Source organism: Adiantum capillus-veneris, chromosome 23 (genome assembly GCF_014529385.1).
Source record: "Adiantum capillus-veneris isolate H3 chromosome 23, ASM1452938v2, whole genome shotgun sequence".
In the NCBI taxonomy this organism is placed as follows: domain Eukaryota; kingdom Viridiplantae; phylum Streptophyta; class Polypodiopsida; order Polypodiales; family Pteridaceae; genus Adiantum; species Adiantum capillus-veneris.
In genome coordinates, this window is record NC_140953.1 from 119,111,832 (window position 1) to 119,130,152 (window position 18,321).

Sequence of the window (18,321 nt, forward strand, 5' to 3'; positions counted from 1 at the left end):
CCTACTGACAACTCTCACTTTTATTCATTTCTTGCGAGATGCCTTCGAATCCCATTCTCACCTTACAATACTTCCTATATTCCTTCCATTTAAAAATGCAAACAATGGGTTCAATCTTGGGTCAAACGATCCAATAACCCAACTCTCCTAACCACTCCAAATATTGCATGAAGCTACAAGATCTCTGCAATTCTCAACCTTAAAAAAAGCTATCTGCGCTTGCCAGCTCCTTAGCTACTCCAAGGCAACAACGCCCCCCGCCCCACGGGACGGAGTCTGCACACTCCTGACTTGCTTCGCTCGATACTTGCATGTCTCTCCTCGAAACCTTCGCGAGCATCTGAAGTTGATTCTGAGTTATTTTACGATTAAACGCCAGCTGGTACCCCCTACTGGTAGCTTCGATATTATATTGCAGGCAAATCTCCCCAAATGACTTTCCTGGCTTTCTCTGGCGCACACGGAGCAAAAAACTCAGGACCTTCCCAAGGATCTGAACTTTGACAGACTCAACTTCTAATCGCTGCTCTAACCACTAGAGCAAGGCACAATCGTTGCTTCAAGCTTGGAACCTGTAATAAAGAAAAATACATTTAACCCCCTCCCAGTCCCTTCTCCATCTCAGGCGCTGTTGCCTCTTGCTGAGGGTGACGCCGCAACCTTGCTGCTCACGATGACCTTGCCCCCCACGTGCGTGCATTGGCATCTGGTTGCTTGAGGCATCCACGCAAAATTCCATCCGTAATTTGTTTTCCAAAATGGGTAGCACATACAGTAGGCCTATAAACTCATTTTAAGCAAAGAGTGAAGGAGATATGAGAAGAGGCTTGATGACATCTTGTAATGAGTAAGCCTAGGAGTGAGTAAGCCTAGGAGTGGTTTCTCTGTCAAGCACAAAACTTGTAATCCTTTGACCCAGAAGGCTTGGTGTATATGTCTGATGTTCTTAATACTATCCACTCACAATTGTGAGTTTTGCACCCTTATTAAAAAAAGAAAAAAAAAAGAAGGAAAAAAAAAAAAAAAAGGAGGCGGCTTGAGAAGAGAGCGAGGCCATTAACTCATTTTAAGCATAGCTTTATGAATGAAGCAAGGCCATAGGCTTCATCATTTTCTACAAACCGAACAGATGGAGATGGCCATCAGCGCTTCCATGAGAAGAGCACTGTTGGCCGCTTCCGTCAACAGGAGGGTTCCTCATCCTCCTCGTCCTCTATCAACCATCAGCTACAGAGGCAGCTTGCGCCTCTCGCGGGAATTAAATCCTCTGCCATTCCACTATATAGGCGCACAGCGAGCCTTCACCTCGCTCGCTGCAGGTCCGACTCTCCGCTGCTCTCTCTCTCTCTCTCTCACACACACACACACACACACACTCTCTCTCTCTCTCTCTCTCTCTCTCTCTCTCTCTCTCTCTCTCTCTCTCGGTCTTCGTCGACCTGAATTTTTCTTTGTTGTCTCTTGGCCCAGTCGCAGGCAACACTGACCTGCAAGAAGAGACAAAGGGAAGCTTGCAGTACTCTCTGAGGTCAGTTCTTCTCATATTTGCATATTTCACATTGGGTTCTCCGGAATTGAGTATAGTGAGGTCCAAGGACTTTTGCCAAGGTTACATCTGAGTAGCAGGTGGATGGTTTACGCTCAATCCAGCATGTACATGCAGGAGTGATGTTTTCTTTTGGGTACATCATCTGCCGCTCAAGAGGTCATAAGCTGGTCAATCTACAAAATATATAGAGTACCTCGTGCTACATGTGAAGTGAGACCTTCCCACCATTGTTTTAATTTTGATGATGATTAAAAACGGCGATCTTGAGACAAATTGTTCGGAATAAGGAGCTTGGCTGCATTGCCTGTCTGTAGATTGATCATGCATGCCATGCCTCATGGGGCAAGTGTGTTGTATTTAAATAAATCAATAGTGAGCAGTATGGCCATTCCATCATGCTGAGGTCCATTGAATATCTGCTTGCAGTGCAGCGGTGCATGAAGATCTTCAACGCATTTTCACAGCGATGGGCCTTTATGAAAGTAGCAATGGAGAGCAGATAAGTGTCTCAGGTCAAAGAAAAGCCATATATCTTCTGGAAAGTCTGTCATCATAGTTATTTATGGATTCTAGTTTTGGTGCTGCCCAGGCAAAACTATGACATGGGGGATACCAAGTGAATGGTATATGAAGTGGTGCTTGGATGGGCGGTTTTATGAGAGGTTTTCCAATGCCGAAATAACTCAGGAATGGGGCCATGATGGCAAAAATACATGGTATGCAGATATTTCAGGACGTGTGCTGTGTTTGGGGATGGATGAAGCTGAGGTATGTTCCTCCATTATGATTTGTTACAGTTGCCTTCCTTGCGATCTGTTGAGGTGCAAAATTTTGTTGATCGTTAAAACTTGTTTGTGTGACAGGCATGCCTGTTGACAGCTTGGATCAGAATGGGATATTGGGTCACAGAGGAAGCCCAGAAATTTCTCGAAATAAAGCACAAGCCAGAAGCTTCCACTTCAACTGAGGTGGCTTTTACTGTTCAACTTAAGAAAAAAGAGGTGAGATTATTTGTTCACATAAGAACGAATACAACAGCTTATTGGACGAGAAAATTAAGACTTATCAGTGCCAGGTGTTTTTAAAAGCTGGATAGATAGCATTGCCTGTATAAGAGGTGGTACAGCTGCATCAAAAGGCTCAAGGTGGTTGGAAAGCTGGGATTACCAGTTTTTAGTGAGTTGAGCTAGCTCTACTAGTATTTCTAGTGCTTTAAGCTAATGCCAAATAATAGCATACACTTGGAGGTCTACGGAAAGGACCCGTAGTGTTCTTTCCTGTGACGAAGGTGTCATCGTCAAGATAGGGAATGCGATGACGATGTCGACAACGACGATGGTGTCGATGACGACGGCGTCAAGGTTGAAAACTGAAAACGCTAGACTTCCTGTTGGAGATCTTCTACTGATGCGGCACTACGGCTGGGATTTGCAACCGCAGAGTCGCACTTGGGCTGAAATGCAAAAACGCTAGGCTGATCTGGCTGAAAATGCAAAACGCTAGGCTGATCTGGGTTCTGTTTGGCCGATGCGGCGAGGATCTGCAACAGAATGGGGAGGATATGCGAAGCTAAGGGCTGAACTGAAAACGCTGGTGGCTAATGGCTGAAAACGCTGATTTGCTGATGCTGAAAACTCGGCTGAACTGTTGAGAAAACGTTAAGGGTGCCTGCCAGTCTGCTGCGGTGCCTCCCCTTTCTGTGTCCCTACTTCTTCTGCTTCTACTGATTGCCCAATGGTTTCTTTTATAGCTGTTTAGCAATTCGCACTACCTACTTTTCCAACAAAAGTCACTTATTAAATAATAAGTGAAAAATGTGTACTTTGGCAAAAAGGGTTCTATGCTCTGGAAAATGCTCATGTTGAAATGACTATACTGTGCAAGAGAGGGTATGCAACTATGACAGATCTGGGCATGCTGTTACAAAGTGATGACGTGGCTACCCAGAGCAGAAACCCTAATTCCTGCAAAACCCTAATTTTTGCCAGAAACCCTAATTTCTGGAAACTATAACCCTAACTGCTGGCTGAAACCCTAATGTGGCTGGAAACCCTAAATTTGGCGGCTGAAATGCCGCGTAGCAAGGGTATGGATTTTCGGAATTTGCGGAGCTGAAAAAGCAGATTTTGAGCGACACAATTTGATGCTTTTAGCTCTACGCTTTGGAGATAGAGAGAGAAAGGGAATACTTGCTTTATTTTACTCTCTTGAGAGAGAGAGAGAGAGAGAAGTTTTGCTTTTGTTCTGGAAGCTTTTGGGGCTCTGCTTTTGGGCATCCTTGTAATCTTTAAATAAGCGGTGAGGGGCTCACTCTGCAGAGTATCTGGATGTAGAGTCTGAGAGTGAAACCCTAATCGCTCTCTTGTACTTTGACATTGATTTAATACATAAAGAAATACCGAAAGGGGCACGAGTCTTTGGGGTCAATATCTCTAGGCACAGAACTCCGCCGGGTTAGTGCAAATCTATTGTGATCTGTGAATTGTTTTGAAGTGGTTATTTGGTGCTGTCGCGATTGATTCTTGACTTGGAGTGTCCAAGTCTGTTACACATGCACATCCTGCTAGAGGCTCACAAAGTGCCACGCTTAGTCCTAAGCTAGGCTATGATTGATGCTAGACTATGGCAGAAACATGTCCACGTGGCGCAAGTGAAGTGCGCACATGACATCCATCCTTGTTAAAAGTGAGGCACAAATGCTGAACTTCTATCTGTACTCTTGATGCTGACTGATGAATGCTTCTGATGCTGTGGATACATAAACCAATGCAGATTCCTCCGAAACGAGGGATTGATGGTACTGCGGGTGCTGTGGGTACTGCTGGCAATGCAAACACCGCGTAAGGGTCACTGTCCAGCCTTACTACGATTGCCGAATATCAGCTTGGGCTCTATACCAGATAGTGCTGACTCTGCCTGCTGTAGCAAGAGCTGTTTCTCGAACACTGACCGTGGTGAAAACATCACCGGTGTTGATGGATTGAGGTTTGGTTCCGGAGTCCTTTCCAAAGGTTCAATGACGAGGGAATGGATGCACGCTACATGCGAATGTGAATGCGAATTCAGAAGAGGTTAGGGATCCTGTCTCCAACTCCTTCCATATCTGCATACAATGCTAGGAGATCTTGGTACTCAAGATCTAGGTTCTCGTGTATCCGCTGTCGATTTTCCTTCAAAGACATGGTAATGTCCATGGTCGGGACTCAAAGATTCTTCAGGAAAAAAAACTTGGCAAGGTTCTTTAGGTTCTTTGGTTCAACTTGGGTTCTTGGGTTCTTGGGGTTCTTTGGTCTTCCCTTGAGTTTCCGAAGCTGAAGCACACACATAGCTCTGATAGCAATGTCAGGTGCAGCGCACACAGAGCTTTGATACCAATGTCAGGTGCAACATATGAGAATAAGGATTTTTGCTCGGATCTAGTACTCCGCACACAAACACAAGGAAATAGCCAAGACCAACGGCTTCCGGGACAAAGCATCTGCCACCAAGTTCTTCTGTCTCTACACATGGACAATCTGGAAGTGAAATTGTGGTAAAATGTAAGCTCACCGTGTCTGCTTTCCGATAGCTGCTTGTGTGACAAGAAGTAGCGTAAACTTTGATGATCAGTGAAGACCGTAAAATCGGCTGTGAGTAGGTAATGTCGCCACTGAGTAAGAGCATGGATAACTGCCAATGACTTCTGTAAATCCGGCAAAGTCAAAACTGGTCCTGTAGTCAATTTGTCTTTCAATGTCTGAAAGGTAGTCACCTTTGTGGGTCCCCACGAGAAAAGGGACTCCTTTCTGTGTCAAGATATGCAAAGGGGAAGCAACCTCTGCAAACTTTTTAATGAACTGCCGGTAGTAAGAACATAAGTCCAAGAAGCTTCTAACTTCATGGACATTCTTCAAATCGGGCCAATCACATATAGTCTCAATCTTGGCCGGGTCCATCTGCACTCTTGCTTCTGAGACGATGTGTCCCAAAAAGTGTATCTCTGATAAGAAAAATTCACTCTTCTTTGCATTGATCACCAAGTTGTGATCTCTCAATGCGTGAAAGACCTATAAGCAGATGTTCTCTATGTTCTGCCTCATCCTTGGAGAAAACAATAATGTCATCAAAGAAAGTGCCAACAAAAGATTTGTACTCTTTGAAAATCCTGTCCATCATCTGGTTAAACGTCGTTGGAGCATTGGTAAGGCCAAAAAGCATCACCAAAAATTCAAATAAACCGAAGGTCGTTCGAAAAGCTGTCTTATAGATATCTCCCAGCACGATTCGGATCTGATGATATCTGCTCTTCAAATCGATCCTACTGAAACAAGAGGATCCCTGTAGTGTGTCAAGAATATCATCGATCCTCAGAATCGGAAATCTGTCCTTGATGGCGATTTTATTGAGAGCTCTATAATCAATGCACATTCTCCAAGTCTTCAAAACCAACAACACCGGAGAGCAGTAAGGTGAAGTACTCGGCTGGAGAAGACCCTTTTCCAAGAGGTCTTTCACTTGGTTCATAATCTCTTCATTCTACACAGTAAAGTGGCCGGTTCCGTGGTGTGCTTCCAGGTATCAGATCAATGGTATGATCCTCAAGATGAGCTGGTGGCAACTCGCTTGGCAGGCCCACAAAGAAGCAATTTGCATGAGAAAATCTTGGTGTTCTTTATCTAGTTCAGACATATTTGTCCTATGTTCATAATTCAACTCTTTCAAAAAGATATAGTAAACAAACAGATTGGATTTCACCAATTTCAAAACGGTCAAAGCCAATACAATAGGGACAGACTCGCCCTTCAGTTTCACGTCAAGTACAATGTTATGGCCCTTTTCAGTAGTCAATGTCGCTTTCTTCACCCAATAATCGACCACGGCGTTGTTCTTATGGTACCAAGGGACTCCAAGGAGGACATCACAACCTTCCAAGGGCATTAAGTAGAAGTCTTCGTGCCCCAAATACCCTTGACAATGCAACCAAAGTTTGCCAATGACGGGTGTAATGGCCACGTCTCTGTCGGGTGCCGCTAGAACTGCCTCTGCTTGTGGTCCCATCTGATCGGGTGTAATCTCGAGCCGCGTCGCCAATTCAGGTGAAATGAAGTTGGTTTTGGCTCCTCCATCAAAGAAAATCAGGGCTTCTTGATCTTTCACTTTGCCCCAAGCTTGGCAAAGTTCTGTACTTTCATCAATAGTGCTTGGGTCAATACCCATGCAATCTGGAACTAGTCCTGCTTTTTCGTCCACGTTTCTCAGCTCCTCTCGAACTCTCTGACTTGTCTTCATTCTGTTCTTGTTGTGCCTTTTTAGGGCACTTTGCGGAGACATACCCATGTTCCCTGCATCCAAAACACTTCCCCTCTTTGATGTAGTTGGCCCTCTCTCGAAGAGTGAGCTGGGGTTGTGAATCCTTATCTTTCTTTTCTTGGGGGCTCTTTTTCTTTCTACTTTCATTATTAGAAGTCTGTTCGGTTCTCTGAGTCAAGATCTCATATGTGGGGTAAGTCACATTGCCTGAATGTATGGCAAAACCCTGTTTCGCATGACCCATCAATTCTTGAATAGAATTTGACTTTTGTTCTAAGCAGTGATCTTGGATCTCTGTAGTAGGTCCGCATCAAAACCGCTCAATTTGTTCTTTGAACGAGATTTTCTTAAATGAAGAAGCTGGTAGAAAAGAGCTCGAAAATCTCTCGCAATACGTGTCTAGAGAATCTCTCTTGGTTATCCGAAGATCATTCTAAGCAATTCTTTCATCTCATTCGTACTCCTGAGTCAAGAAGAAATAAAAAGCCTTTTGAATTTCAACCATTTAACTGGAGCTTCCTTGTTCAGTAGAAGGGTGGACCACCATTTTCAAGCATTTTCCTTGAAGAAAGAGGTAGCCCTCCGAATCTTGGAGTGCTCTGAGTAATGCTCTCTAGAGAAAGCTATGTCAAACTGCTGTTTGAAGGCCAAAGCCCTCGAAGCATCTTGGAATCCAAAAAAAGTGTCAAACTTAATTGATTGTCCACCTTCTTTAAATTCTCTAACTTTCTTGCTTTTATCTTCAAGGAAGTCATACTTTATAGAAATTCTTCTTTGCGTAAACCTGTGATTGTCGGAGTCCGAACTATTTGAGGACGAGTCCTCTGTAGAACTGTTAGAAACTGGGCAAAACTTAGGCTTCTTTGCTTTTTCTTGCCCGTTCCGAATCTTTGCTTTTTCGCTTTGCTGTCTTCTTCGCTCGAGTCAGAAGAGCTAGAAGGACTGCTAGAAGAAGATGAAGAAGAAGATGTTGGAATTAGGGTTGCAGAGAAACACACAGCTTGGAGAAGACGAAGGAAGCTCAAGGCACACAATAGAGAGTGTTTCACTTAGTGTGCAATGGAAAGATTGATAGCCCTAGAGTGATGGGCGTATATACAATGCACGGGGGAAAAAACCTCCTAAAGAGGGAAAAAATGCCCCGGTGGTCCTAGTGTGTTCATACACATCACTACCACATGTATATGGTAACAAATCCCCCCTGGAGTTATGTGGTGAACGAGAGCTGGCACATGAGTAAAGGGAAGTGCCATGCCCTGAGGACAGGATCAGTCCACAGAGGGGAGTAAGCCTAAAGCTTTGCGGAAAGCTTCAAGCTTCTCACGAGACAATGCCTTTGTGAAAAGATCTGCAAGGTTGTCCTGTGTTGGCACATAAGCCAAGCTGATCTCTCCTGCTGAGAGCCTCTCCCTGACATAGTGGTAATGCACCTCAATGTGCTTTGTGCGAGCATGAAAAACTGGGTTCCTCGCAACTGCCAATGCGCTCTGACTGTCAATGTAGATAGTGTTGGCAGTGTCGTGTCCAACACCCAAATCAGCCATAAGGCGTCTGAGCCATACACACTCAACCGTAGCTGTGAAGACAGCCTTGTACTCAGCCTCACAACTCGAAGTGGCCACAGTAGGTTGCTTCTTGCTCAACCATGATATACATGAACTTCCAAGCATGAAACAAAAACCTGATGTGGACACTCGCGTGTCAAAACAACCAGCCCAATCTGAGTCCGAAAAAGCATGTAAGTCTGGCGGCAATGATCCCCCCTTGGGATAAAACAAGCCAAGATGTAAAGTGCCACTAAGGTAGCGGAAAATTCTCTTGACAGTCTGCCAATGCTTAGACCCTGGGCTATGCATAAATCTGCTGACCTGTGAGACTGCAAACTGAATATCCGGCCTCGTGTTGCATACATAAATGAAGCAGCCAACAACAGTTTGGTAAAGAGTGACATCAGCAGGATCGCCAGCATCATGTAGACTCAACTTCAAACCTGTTTCCATGGGAGTGGCAATAGGTTTGCAATCCTCAAGTCCAAACTTACATAGCAATGTCTCTATGTAACTTTTCTGACACAAGGCAATACCACCATCACACTGCTTAAACTGTATACAAAAGTAATGATGCAACAGCCCCAAATCTTTCATCTTGAAAGTAGCATTCAAATCAGCCTTAAATTCAGCAATATGTCTCTCATTTGGTCCAGTGATCAGCAAATCATCAACATAAAGAACCACGATGAGAAATACATCACCCTCACGCTTTACATACAACGTGCTTTCTGTTGGACTGTTACGAAAGCCTTGTTTGACCAAATGAGTGCCAGCTTTCTCATAGCAAGCATGAGGAGATTGCTTCAACCCATACAAAGCCTTGTTACATTTGCACACTTTGTCCTCTTGTCCTTTTATGACAAAACCGCGAGGCTGCGTTACATAAACTTCCTCAAATATGTCACCATTCAAGAAAGCAGTAACAATGTCTGATTGATGTACATCCCAACCAAAATGAGATGCCAATACACATAGAAAACGCACAGTAGTCATACAACAAGTGGGAGCAAAAGTCTCTTCATAATCTACGCCTTTTTGCTGTGCATAACCCTTTGCAACAAGTCGAGCCTTATGGCGATCGATCTCACCATCCGGCTTGTGTTTCAACTTGTAAACCCACTTCGTACCAATGGCCTTTTTGCCAGGAGGCAAATCACATAAAGTCCATGTGTCATTTTCTATAAGTGCATCATATTCTGATTGCATGGCAGCCATCCAATTTTCTGAATTCTGTGCTTCATCAAAGGTCAGAGGCTCTTCAACATCATGTAAGCTAGACACAACCAAAGCATAACAATTTGATGCATAAGATGCATGGCGAGAGCCTGAACGAGTACGACTAGCAAAGGTGCATCCAATTTACTGTCACGCAAAGTGTGCACCAGCCATTTTGGCATACCTCTAGCGTGCTCATTTTCAGCCCTTTCCTCATCAAGTACATCATGTACATCTGCATCAGCAATAGGCCGATCTAAAACATTTTCAGAAACCCCCATAGGCTGTACATTTGCCTCATTGGAACTTACATTCGTATTTCCACCACTGAAAAGAGACAACAAAGTGTCATAAATGTCCTGTGAGCTTACATTACTGTCTCTAGTACATGACAGCAAGGGCTGAACAGAATCTTCCACAAACACTACATCCCGAGAAACCAGAATACGTTTTGTTTGCGGATGATACAACCTGTAACCTTTGCTTTCAGCACTATAACCAACAAAAATACATTTGACAGTCTTATCATCCAATTTTCTGCGCTGCACTTGTGGCACCAAAGCATATGCCAAACAGCCAAAAACACGCATGTGCTCAATAGAAGGCTTTCTATCATGCCATGCTTCATATGGAGTAATAGACTGCAAAGCTTTTGTAGGACACCTGTTAAGTACATAAGTGGCACACATATGGCCTCAAGCCAAAAAGAATGCGGTAAAGCTTGACTCTTGACCATACATCGTGCCATTTCCGTCAGTGACCTGTTTTTCCTTTCAGCAACACCATTTTGCTGAGGCGTATAAGGCACTGTACATTGGTGTTTTATCCCACGACTAGCCAGAAATGCATTAAATTCACGAGACATATACTCCCCCCCTCGATCGGAACGGAGGGTGCCCATAGTACATTTCGAGACATTTTCAGCCATAGCCAGAAATTGTTTGAAGCACATAAAAACTTCGGACTTCGCTTTAAGCGGAAATACCCATGCATGCCTGGAGTAATCATCAATGAAAGTCACGAAGTACAGGTAATTGCCCAAGGACGGAGTTTGCATGGGTCCACAAACATCACTATGCACAAGCTGCAACCTGCATGTGGCCCGAACTGAACCATCCTTTGGAAACTTAGAACGTTGCATCTTACCCAAAATACAGCCTTCACAAACATGTTTGACAGGTGCTTGAAGAGGCGGCAAAGAAGCAATCATATTAGATTTCTGCAAACGCAGCAAACTGGCAAAATTCAGATGACCAAAACGTGCATGCCAAAGTTTTGCATCTGAAATAGCCCTTGAATCTGCAACAGCATTTGCAAAATTTTGTCCACACTTGTTATACAAAGTGAGCTTATACAGCCCACGGCACAAAAGGCCAGATGCAACAATTTCATCACCAAAACTGAGATCATGAATTGTACATTTGTCATACACAAATTTGACTACAAGTCCAAGTCTAGCAAGTGCGGATACAGACAAGAGATTCTTCTTGATCCTAGGTACATAAAGTACATCAACAAGTGTGAAAGAACTGCCATTAGCAGCAGTAAGCACAATCTTTCTAACTCCCTGAACTGGATAAGAGGCGTTGTTGGCACAAGTGACTGAATTCCCATGAGGGACAGACTCGAGAGAGGTAAACAATTCACGATGTGAGGTAATGTGCTTTGTAGCACCACTGTCGAAATACCACACATGTGAATCTGCAGCAACTGACAAGCATGCATCATGGACAACAGGATTGTAAGTGCACTCTGCGCTAAAAGCCCATTCTGCATCAACATCAGCAGCACAGCCTCCTTTCACAAAAGACTCAACAATGGTTGCATTTGTAGTGGAACTAGCATTTGCAGTGGAACCACCCTCTTTCTTCTTAGCCTCTTTGGCCTTCAACTTAGGACACGACTTGATCAAGTGATCATTGGCTTTACAATAATGGCAACGCATCTTCTTTTTGCCCTTATCACCAGAATTACCAGATGAAGTACTGTCAGCAGAAGTATTAGGAATATAATTTTTGCCACTCGCAGCAGAACCATAAGAAGTGGCTACATTACTGTTACCACCCTTTCTTTGAGAAGCAATAAAAGCCTGTTCAACTGCACGCTGCCTAGTCCTGTTTTTTCTAGAAAGTGACTCTTGCAACAACAATGTGCATAATGCATCAAACTTGACAACTTCAGGATTTCCTTGGGTCATCAGTCTCCAAGTACTAGCAAAAGTCTGGTAGGAATCTGGTAAGGCATCAAGAACAGTCTGCACAAGGGAACTGTTTGAAATGACTTCACCTGCAGAAATAAGCTGCTCATTGATATCCTTGACACTAGCAAGGAAAGTGTCCATATCATCTTCCTCATGCATAATCTTCGACTCCAGCTCTTTACGCAGCAAAGCAATTTTAGCCTCATTGCGGCTTGCATAAAGACCTGCTAAAATATCCCAAGCTTGTTTTGCAGATTTTGCTGAACGGATGTGAGGAACAATGGTGTGCTTCACAGACAACGCAATCAATGCATGAACCTGCGCATCCTTAACATCCCAACGAGCTTGTTCTGCCGTAGGCAAAACAACTCTAAAAGCTGCAATCCTTGCAGCAAGACCTGCAACATCGCCTACATCCTCAGAACCAGGACGTACATCAATGCCCTGCACAATGTTCCAGACACTCTTTGACACAAGAACATGTTGCATCATATAAGCCCACATAGGGTAGTTGTCCCCATCCAACCTGTTCTCAACAGCAAACATCTTGAACACATCTGTGTTGTTGTTGTCAGCCATGGTAAATGCTGCACCTGATGTGAAAACTGCCTGAAAATAGGAGAAAAGGAGCGGGAACAACTTGTGCTATATAGCACAACCCGTAGAAGACTATAAGGCACCTATTATGCAGAAAACGGCACTGACAGAAGTTCTGCACAAAATGACGAAATAGCCTGTGCAGCACTGCCTGTAGTGGAAACGGAGGCCGAAATGAGCCCAAATCAAAATTCTGAGCAGACCAAGCTCTTTGAGCTCACCCAAAAGTTTTGTTGATCTGCGAACGCTTGCCAAAGCTCACTGAAATCGGAGAAAGTGAGCAGGCGTGTGCTGGAGCAGCTGGCGACTAAGCTCGGGAGGACGTGACCTGCTCTGATACCAATTTTTGGAATTAGGGTTGCAGAGAAACACACAGCTTGGAGAAGACGAAGGAAGCTCAAGGCACACAATAGAGAGTGTTTCACTTAGTGTGCAATGGAAAGATTGATAGCCCTAGAGTGATGGGCGTATATACAATGCACGGGGGAAAAAACCTCCTAAAGAGGGAAAAAATGCCCCGGCGGTCCTAGCGTGTTCACACACATCACTACCACATGTATATGGTAACAGAAGAACTGGATACTCCTTCAAATCGCACACGCTTCTTCTGCTTTCTTGTTGATGCAAAGGTAGATTGACGACCCAAATAACCTGGGAAGTCGGTTCCTTTCTTCTGCTTTTTGTCGTGCTTTTTGGCTTTGTTGTTTGCGTCCAAAAGCTGACTGATCCGTGTATCAACCAGCAGGAGGTTTCTTGAGTGCCGGTTTGATGGGTGGCTTTGGGATATCCCACAGGTGGAGTGTGATTTGTATGCCTTACTCTATTGGGAGGCTATTGCTCCAATTCATGATATGAGGGGACATCGGGAAAGTGAAAGGCGACCTGAAGATGTTGGCACCAGTGCATCCGTGGCTTTAGCAGCAGTAGCTTCAATGTCCTCTTCCTTCGCATCTAGGGAGGAGAGTCAAGAGGATGAGGCAGGGGTTGATTCTTAGGAGACAAATGGTTGAGCATGTTGGTGCTATTCCCATCAGATTATCAATTATGCTCCATTCTTTTTGTATTTGCGGTGATTTATGTATTTGGATCATATTGCAAGCCGTCACTCATGACTTGGTCACTTTTTGCTTTGTTTATGACATTGGATTATGGATAGTGTGACTCCTTGCAGCTTATGCATATTCATGACTCGTACTTATGGCAGGATGTATGATGTAGCTTGGTTTGGGTCTCTCTTTGAAGTTGTAGTTTCCTGGGTTCCAAGTAACTAGTTCAAACTTTCAATTGAGAATAGTGGTCTTTCAATTAGTATTGATCTGTTGTTCTATTATCTAGGCTTTGTGCTGTATCAGTTATGTTGAAGTCCTATAGTATTTTGTACATTATGCTCATTTTTTGATTAACCATTTTTGAACTGGTCTGGCTTTGAACGAAACCCTGAAACTCCGTTTTGGTTTTTGCCGTTTCTGTTTCTTGTGGTGTCTTTGCCCAACATACCGGCGGCGGACAATTGTTAGATCGTAAATGTTGTCATTGTTAAACCTAACTCTATCAGCTATTTGGTACGAAACAAGAGAGATGATATTTTCTTGTCTGTAATACCTTGGTTGTCAGTGCATCTGTATGTGTTTGTGGGAGGATTTATTGATATCTTGCTAGTCGGGATGTTTTAGAACTCCATTGCATGGTGTAGCTGATGGTTATATGATCTTGTAGATGATTTTCCTGGCTTCATAGTTTTCACTTTCCATAAAGAAAAGATATTCATCCAAATTTGTTTGCACTATACTTGTATGTATTCGTCCCCCCAAGTTTTGATAATACCATCACCCTTGTTGTCACATGAGTTTACGTCTGCTCGTGAATGCAAAATCTTAGATTTTAATTTACTTAGACCAAAATTAAAAGGATGTTTGCACCATGTATATTTACGAGTTATCGTTGTTTTACCTTAGTTCTTCAACAAAAAGCTACATAAATACATTGGTGGTCTGTTGCAATGTCTTTTCCCAGTTGCCCAATCTGCAAATGATTCTGGTGTCTGCCAACTTGGATGGTAACTGCTCTGTAGGTGGTGGCACATATTCTGGTTAACAGAGACACTTGGCTTCCAGTAGGAATAACTTTTGTGCAAGGTCGTCTTGGTCGTGGTTGGGATTTCTTCAATTGGCAGAAACCTTTGGTATGTATGATCATGGCTCTGGAACACTTGATATGTTGTAAGCTGGTAATAGGACGTTTCGACTTCTGTATGCTAAGGATTAAATTTTTCAGACAAATCGTAGCTTGAAGCTCCCTTTGCTTGCCATACGCCGATCAACAAGTACGCGAGAGAATTTTGAGATTGTAAAATCTTCAGTGGAGAGAGATGAAGATGATTCTATCTACGCGCTCGTGGGATCAAGGATGCGTCCGAGGCACAATATTCGATATCCAAAGTTGGAGCTTTATAGATCCTGCCCACCTTCGGTGCAGGCAAGTGATGGTTGAATGTGCTCTACATTGTCTGCTCTGCAAGTAATTGACCTGTGTTCATCTTATGACTCACCTTGAACGTCGGTTCTTGGCAGATGAACAAATCAAGGACAGGTCATTATGTGATTCGCCCCTTAATCAATGGAAGAGAAGCTGGAAATTTCATTGTTGATACAGGCACAGGCACACTGGCCATCACACAAAGAATGGTAAAGTTTGTTGCAGATTATGATCATAATTTGTTCACCTGCAGTTTTACTTCGTTAGTCGGATTATCCATGTGCTGTGCCCATCTCAATCAGGTATCTCCCATACTCTGTAAACTAATCAGCATCCTCTGAGGTCTTGGAGAGCCCTATCTCACTAGAGTCTAGCTCTCTCAACATCGCCTAAGAAGTGTCAAAGAAGGATGCCTGATGACCGGCTGTCCTAGCATCGAAATCGCCAAGTTGGATGACATCTCCATCAGGCAAGGACTACAATAGAGTGTCAATGCATCTGCTGATGGTCAAGGGAACCTAGATCCAATAGTTGTCCTCAGAATATCCTTTAGAGTGGATGGTTAGATATGAATGTGCGTATTACAGAAAGTTGAATTGTTGTGTCTGTTCAATTCAAACAAAAGAGCATCTCTCTATATTAGCTCACTCCAAAATAATCCTCTCCTTTGTAAGTATAGGGAAAAATTAGCATCAGGCTCTGATTTTTGCATGCACATTTTTAGAATACGTGCAGTTTGCATGGCTCCACTCTGCAGATACCAATTTTTTTGTCTTTCTGTTTCAAGTGAAGTCTGTTGTGAGTTAATTAATGAGGCAGAATCTTGATTGCTGACTCTAACAAATTGTTTTCAAGTGGGAGAGTCACACCTTGCACTCTACTGTATGGATGACAAGTTGTAATGTTGAAATAGGCAAGGCAGCTTGGTCTATCTACCTTTGGGGAGGTACATGCTACGAGCATTTCTGGCGGTCACACAGTAAGGCAGCTGCTCTATTACAAGCGTGCATATTGAACAATATTATACAGTTGAAAATAGTTTTTTCTATTTTTGTTGAGTCCATTGTCAGTAACTGTGTTTAGTTTGTTACAGTTGTCAACGCGTTTTTCCCGAGGATCTAGCTTTCAACTTGGACCCTTATCAATCAAGGACCCTGTCTTTGTGCAAGTAAGTTTGACCAAGCGATTTGCTTCAGAACCGTGTTTTGTTAGTTGATTCTCCTTGGGTTTATATTCAGCATCTTGATCCAGTTGTTGATTATTTTTTCCTCCTGTTTTCTGGAGACTTTCTTAGAAGGGTCCATGTGCTGAATGTTTCCATAAATGTGCAGATTGGTATAGACAAGCTGCTGAAAGATGCTGAAGGGCTTTGTGGGTTTGACATATTTTATGACTCTATAGTAGAAATGTCATCTAGGGACTGCATGATGTCTTTGTATGATCCAGCAAGTTTTGAAGCATCACCACGAGGCAAGGGACTACAGTGGCAGGTTAGATTTCTCAGAAGGTCATGCTTCTATACACTTAAATCATTGTCCATGTTGATTTGTGTTTGCATCCACTACATTGTGTACAGCAAGATTGCTTTTGCATGGTTTTGAAATGGGTAAGGGTATACACTAGTGTTCTGTATTTTCAACATACAATTGGTCAGAAAAGCAATATCAATACACACACACATGGGGTTTCTCGTACATGCACATCACGCTCCATGCACATGCACATCCACATCCACCCACACTAGCATGTGCACAAATGCACCCACCTGGTACCTTGTGCACACACCTACTTACATTTGTTTGTCGAGTGCTAGTCTTGGAAGTCTTGCATCCCTGGAGGGATGACAATTTTTTTTTACTTACACGGTTATAGTATATGTGCTCATGTGTTGTGTGGGAGCATACGTTGGTTCTGTAAAATGTGTGGATGAAAGATGTAGCTTTCCTGATCTCAGTTTTGGTAATGTTGTAGAATCTAATTCCAGCTTTGTAGCTTACCTAGAAATTGAGAATATTCTCTTTTGTTATGTCTATGTTGTTATGAGAGTTGAAGTTTAGGAATTGATTGATCGTATGTCAACTAAGCTTCTCAATTATCTTGCCCATCAGTTTTTTTAAACTAATTTGTAAGAGGTTATTTTTTTGTTTTTGCTTTTATCTTTTCTTTCTTGGATCAGAAATCAAGTTTTAATTAATGTTCGTATGTGTGTGTTCTTGAGAACCCAACACACACACACACACACACCCCCCCCCCCCCCCCCCCCCCCCCCCCCCGGGGCGGGCTTTCGATGCGCACAGGAACATGCATCCATGTGGCATAAATTTTCTTCCTGTATCATGATTCTTTCAGTTTGTTTTTCCTGCGCAGAAAATGTACTTGTATGATAGGGTCCCTCATCTGCTTGCTAAAGTAAATGGGAGGGAAGTACTGCTGATGCTGGACACAGGCGCTGCAGGTCCAGGATTAATGTTTCCGAGCAGTGCTGTACAAGGTTTTGATGATCAGCAAACAGCAGACATGCCAGCAACACTAGGAAGAGGGAGGACACTCTATTTCTCTCAAGTGGGTGGTTCTTGTTCAGCTAGCTCTTGTAGGATTACATTGCCTCACTAGTTCACAGATTCATTAAACTGCAGGTTTTATTTGATCCTCGTTTTGGTTATGTTCTCTGCAGGCGGATTATGGAAATGTTCAAACTTTTGAAATTGGTGGTTGCGTGTTCAAGGATTTGACAGCCATGGTTCCGAATAAAACTGGGCAGCAAATGGGGCTTTCAGGATATAGTGCTGGGGTGGTTTGTGCCGAAATGCTGAGACACTTCAATGTGGTATTGGATTATGCAAATGGTCGCATGGCTTTCGTAGATCAGAGATTCAGGAGGAGACCGTCAAGATATTAAATTAATGGCCAGCTGTGATTCTTGCATATTGATGTAGTAATGGAAGGCCCCTCTTGTTTAATGTTTATAGTAGGGGCCTGTATCTTCAATATTCTTGTGTATATATTGACATTCGAGGTTGTTCCATGCAGTCTTGGAACAATAGCAGGTGGCTTGTTGTTTAAATCAGTTTCCACTTTTTAACAGAAAGGGCCACCTTCATGCATCATACGTTTGCCAGGGATACATGGTTGTCTTGCAGGCTTGGGGCCCTCATTAGTACAGTACTAGTTTATTTTCATGGCTCCTAGCAGTCGCTAGATTGGATGTAATGTGGACATGCCTCTATGTGCCACGTGACTTGCACGACTACATCTTCAAGCCAATGTTTGTCTATAGAGCCTAGGGGATTTTGTATCGACAATTATGTGAGCTTGGTTGAAGGACCTGCATGTCCAGATGAGTCCTCGTAGGCCTCTTTGGTTTGCTCAAGATGTTTGGCGAGTGCTAGTACACTCTGGTGGGGATGCGACAACTGCTGCATGTAGGGTAGGGTAAGAGGCATGTG

The 18,321-nt window shown here is 43.4% G+C and overlaps 1 protein-coding gene across 1 annotated transcript; it reads left to right on the forward strand.

Annotated features, from left to right (window-relative positions):
- The first annotated feature begins 1,095 nt into the window (after positions 1-1,095).
- Positions 1,096-17,982, forward strand: LOC147428440 (uncharacterized). Its single transcript, XM_086497757.1, has 13 exons — positions 1,096-1,319; positions 1,471-1,528; positions 1,976-2,061; positions 2,139-2,317; positions 2,413-2,550; positions 14,472-14,582; positions 14,675-14,875; positions 14,971-15,084; positions 15,789-15,854; positions 15,969-16,043; positions 16,207-16,365; positions 17,243-17,437; positions 17,550-17,982. The coding sequence occupies exons 1-13, from the start codon at positions 1,130-1,132 to the stop codon at positions 17,772-17,774; spliced, it is 1,797 nt and encodes a 598-aa protein (XP_086353883.1). The 5' UTR covers positions 1,096-1,129; the 3' UTR covers positions 17,775-17,982.
- Positions 17,983-18,321: the final 339 nt, after the last annotated feature.

Coding starts and splice junctions, on each gene's coding strand:
- LOC147428440 (XM_086497757.1), top strand. CDS start 1,130: ATGGAGATGGCCATCAGCGCTTCCATGAGAAGAGCACTGTTGGCCGCT. Junction 1,320..1,470: donor CTTCACCTCGCTCGCTGCAG/GTCCGACTCTCC, acceptor CTCTTGGCCCAG/TCGCAGGCAACACTGACCTG. Junction 17,438..17,549: donor GGACACTCTATTTCTCTCAA/GTGGGTGGTTCT, acceptor TGTTCTCTGCAG/GCGGATTATGGAAATGTTCA.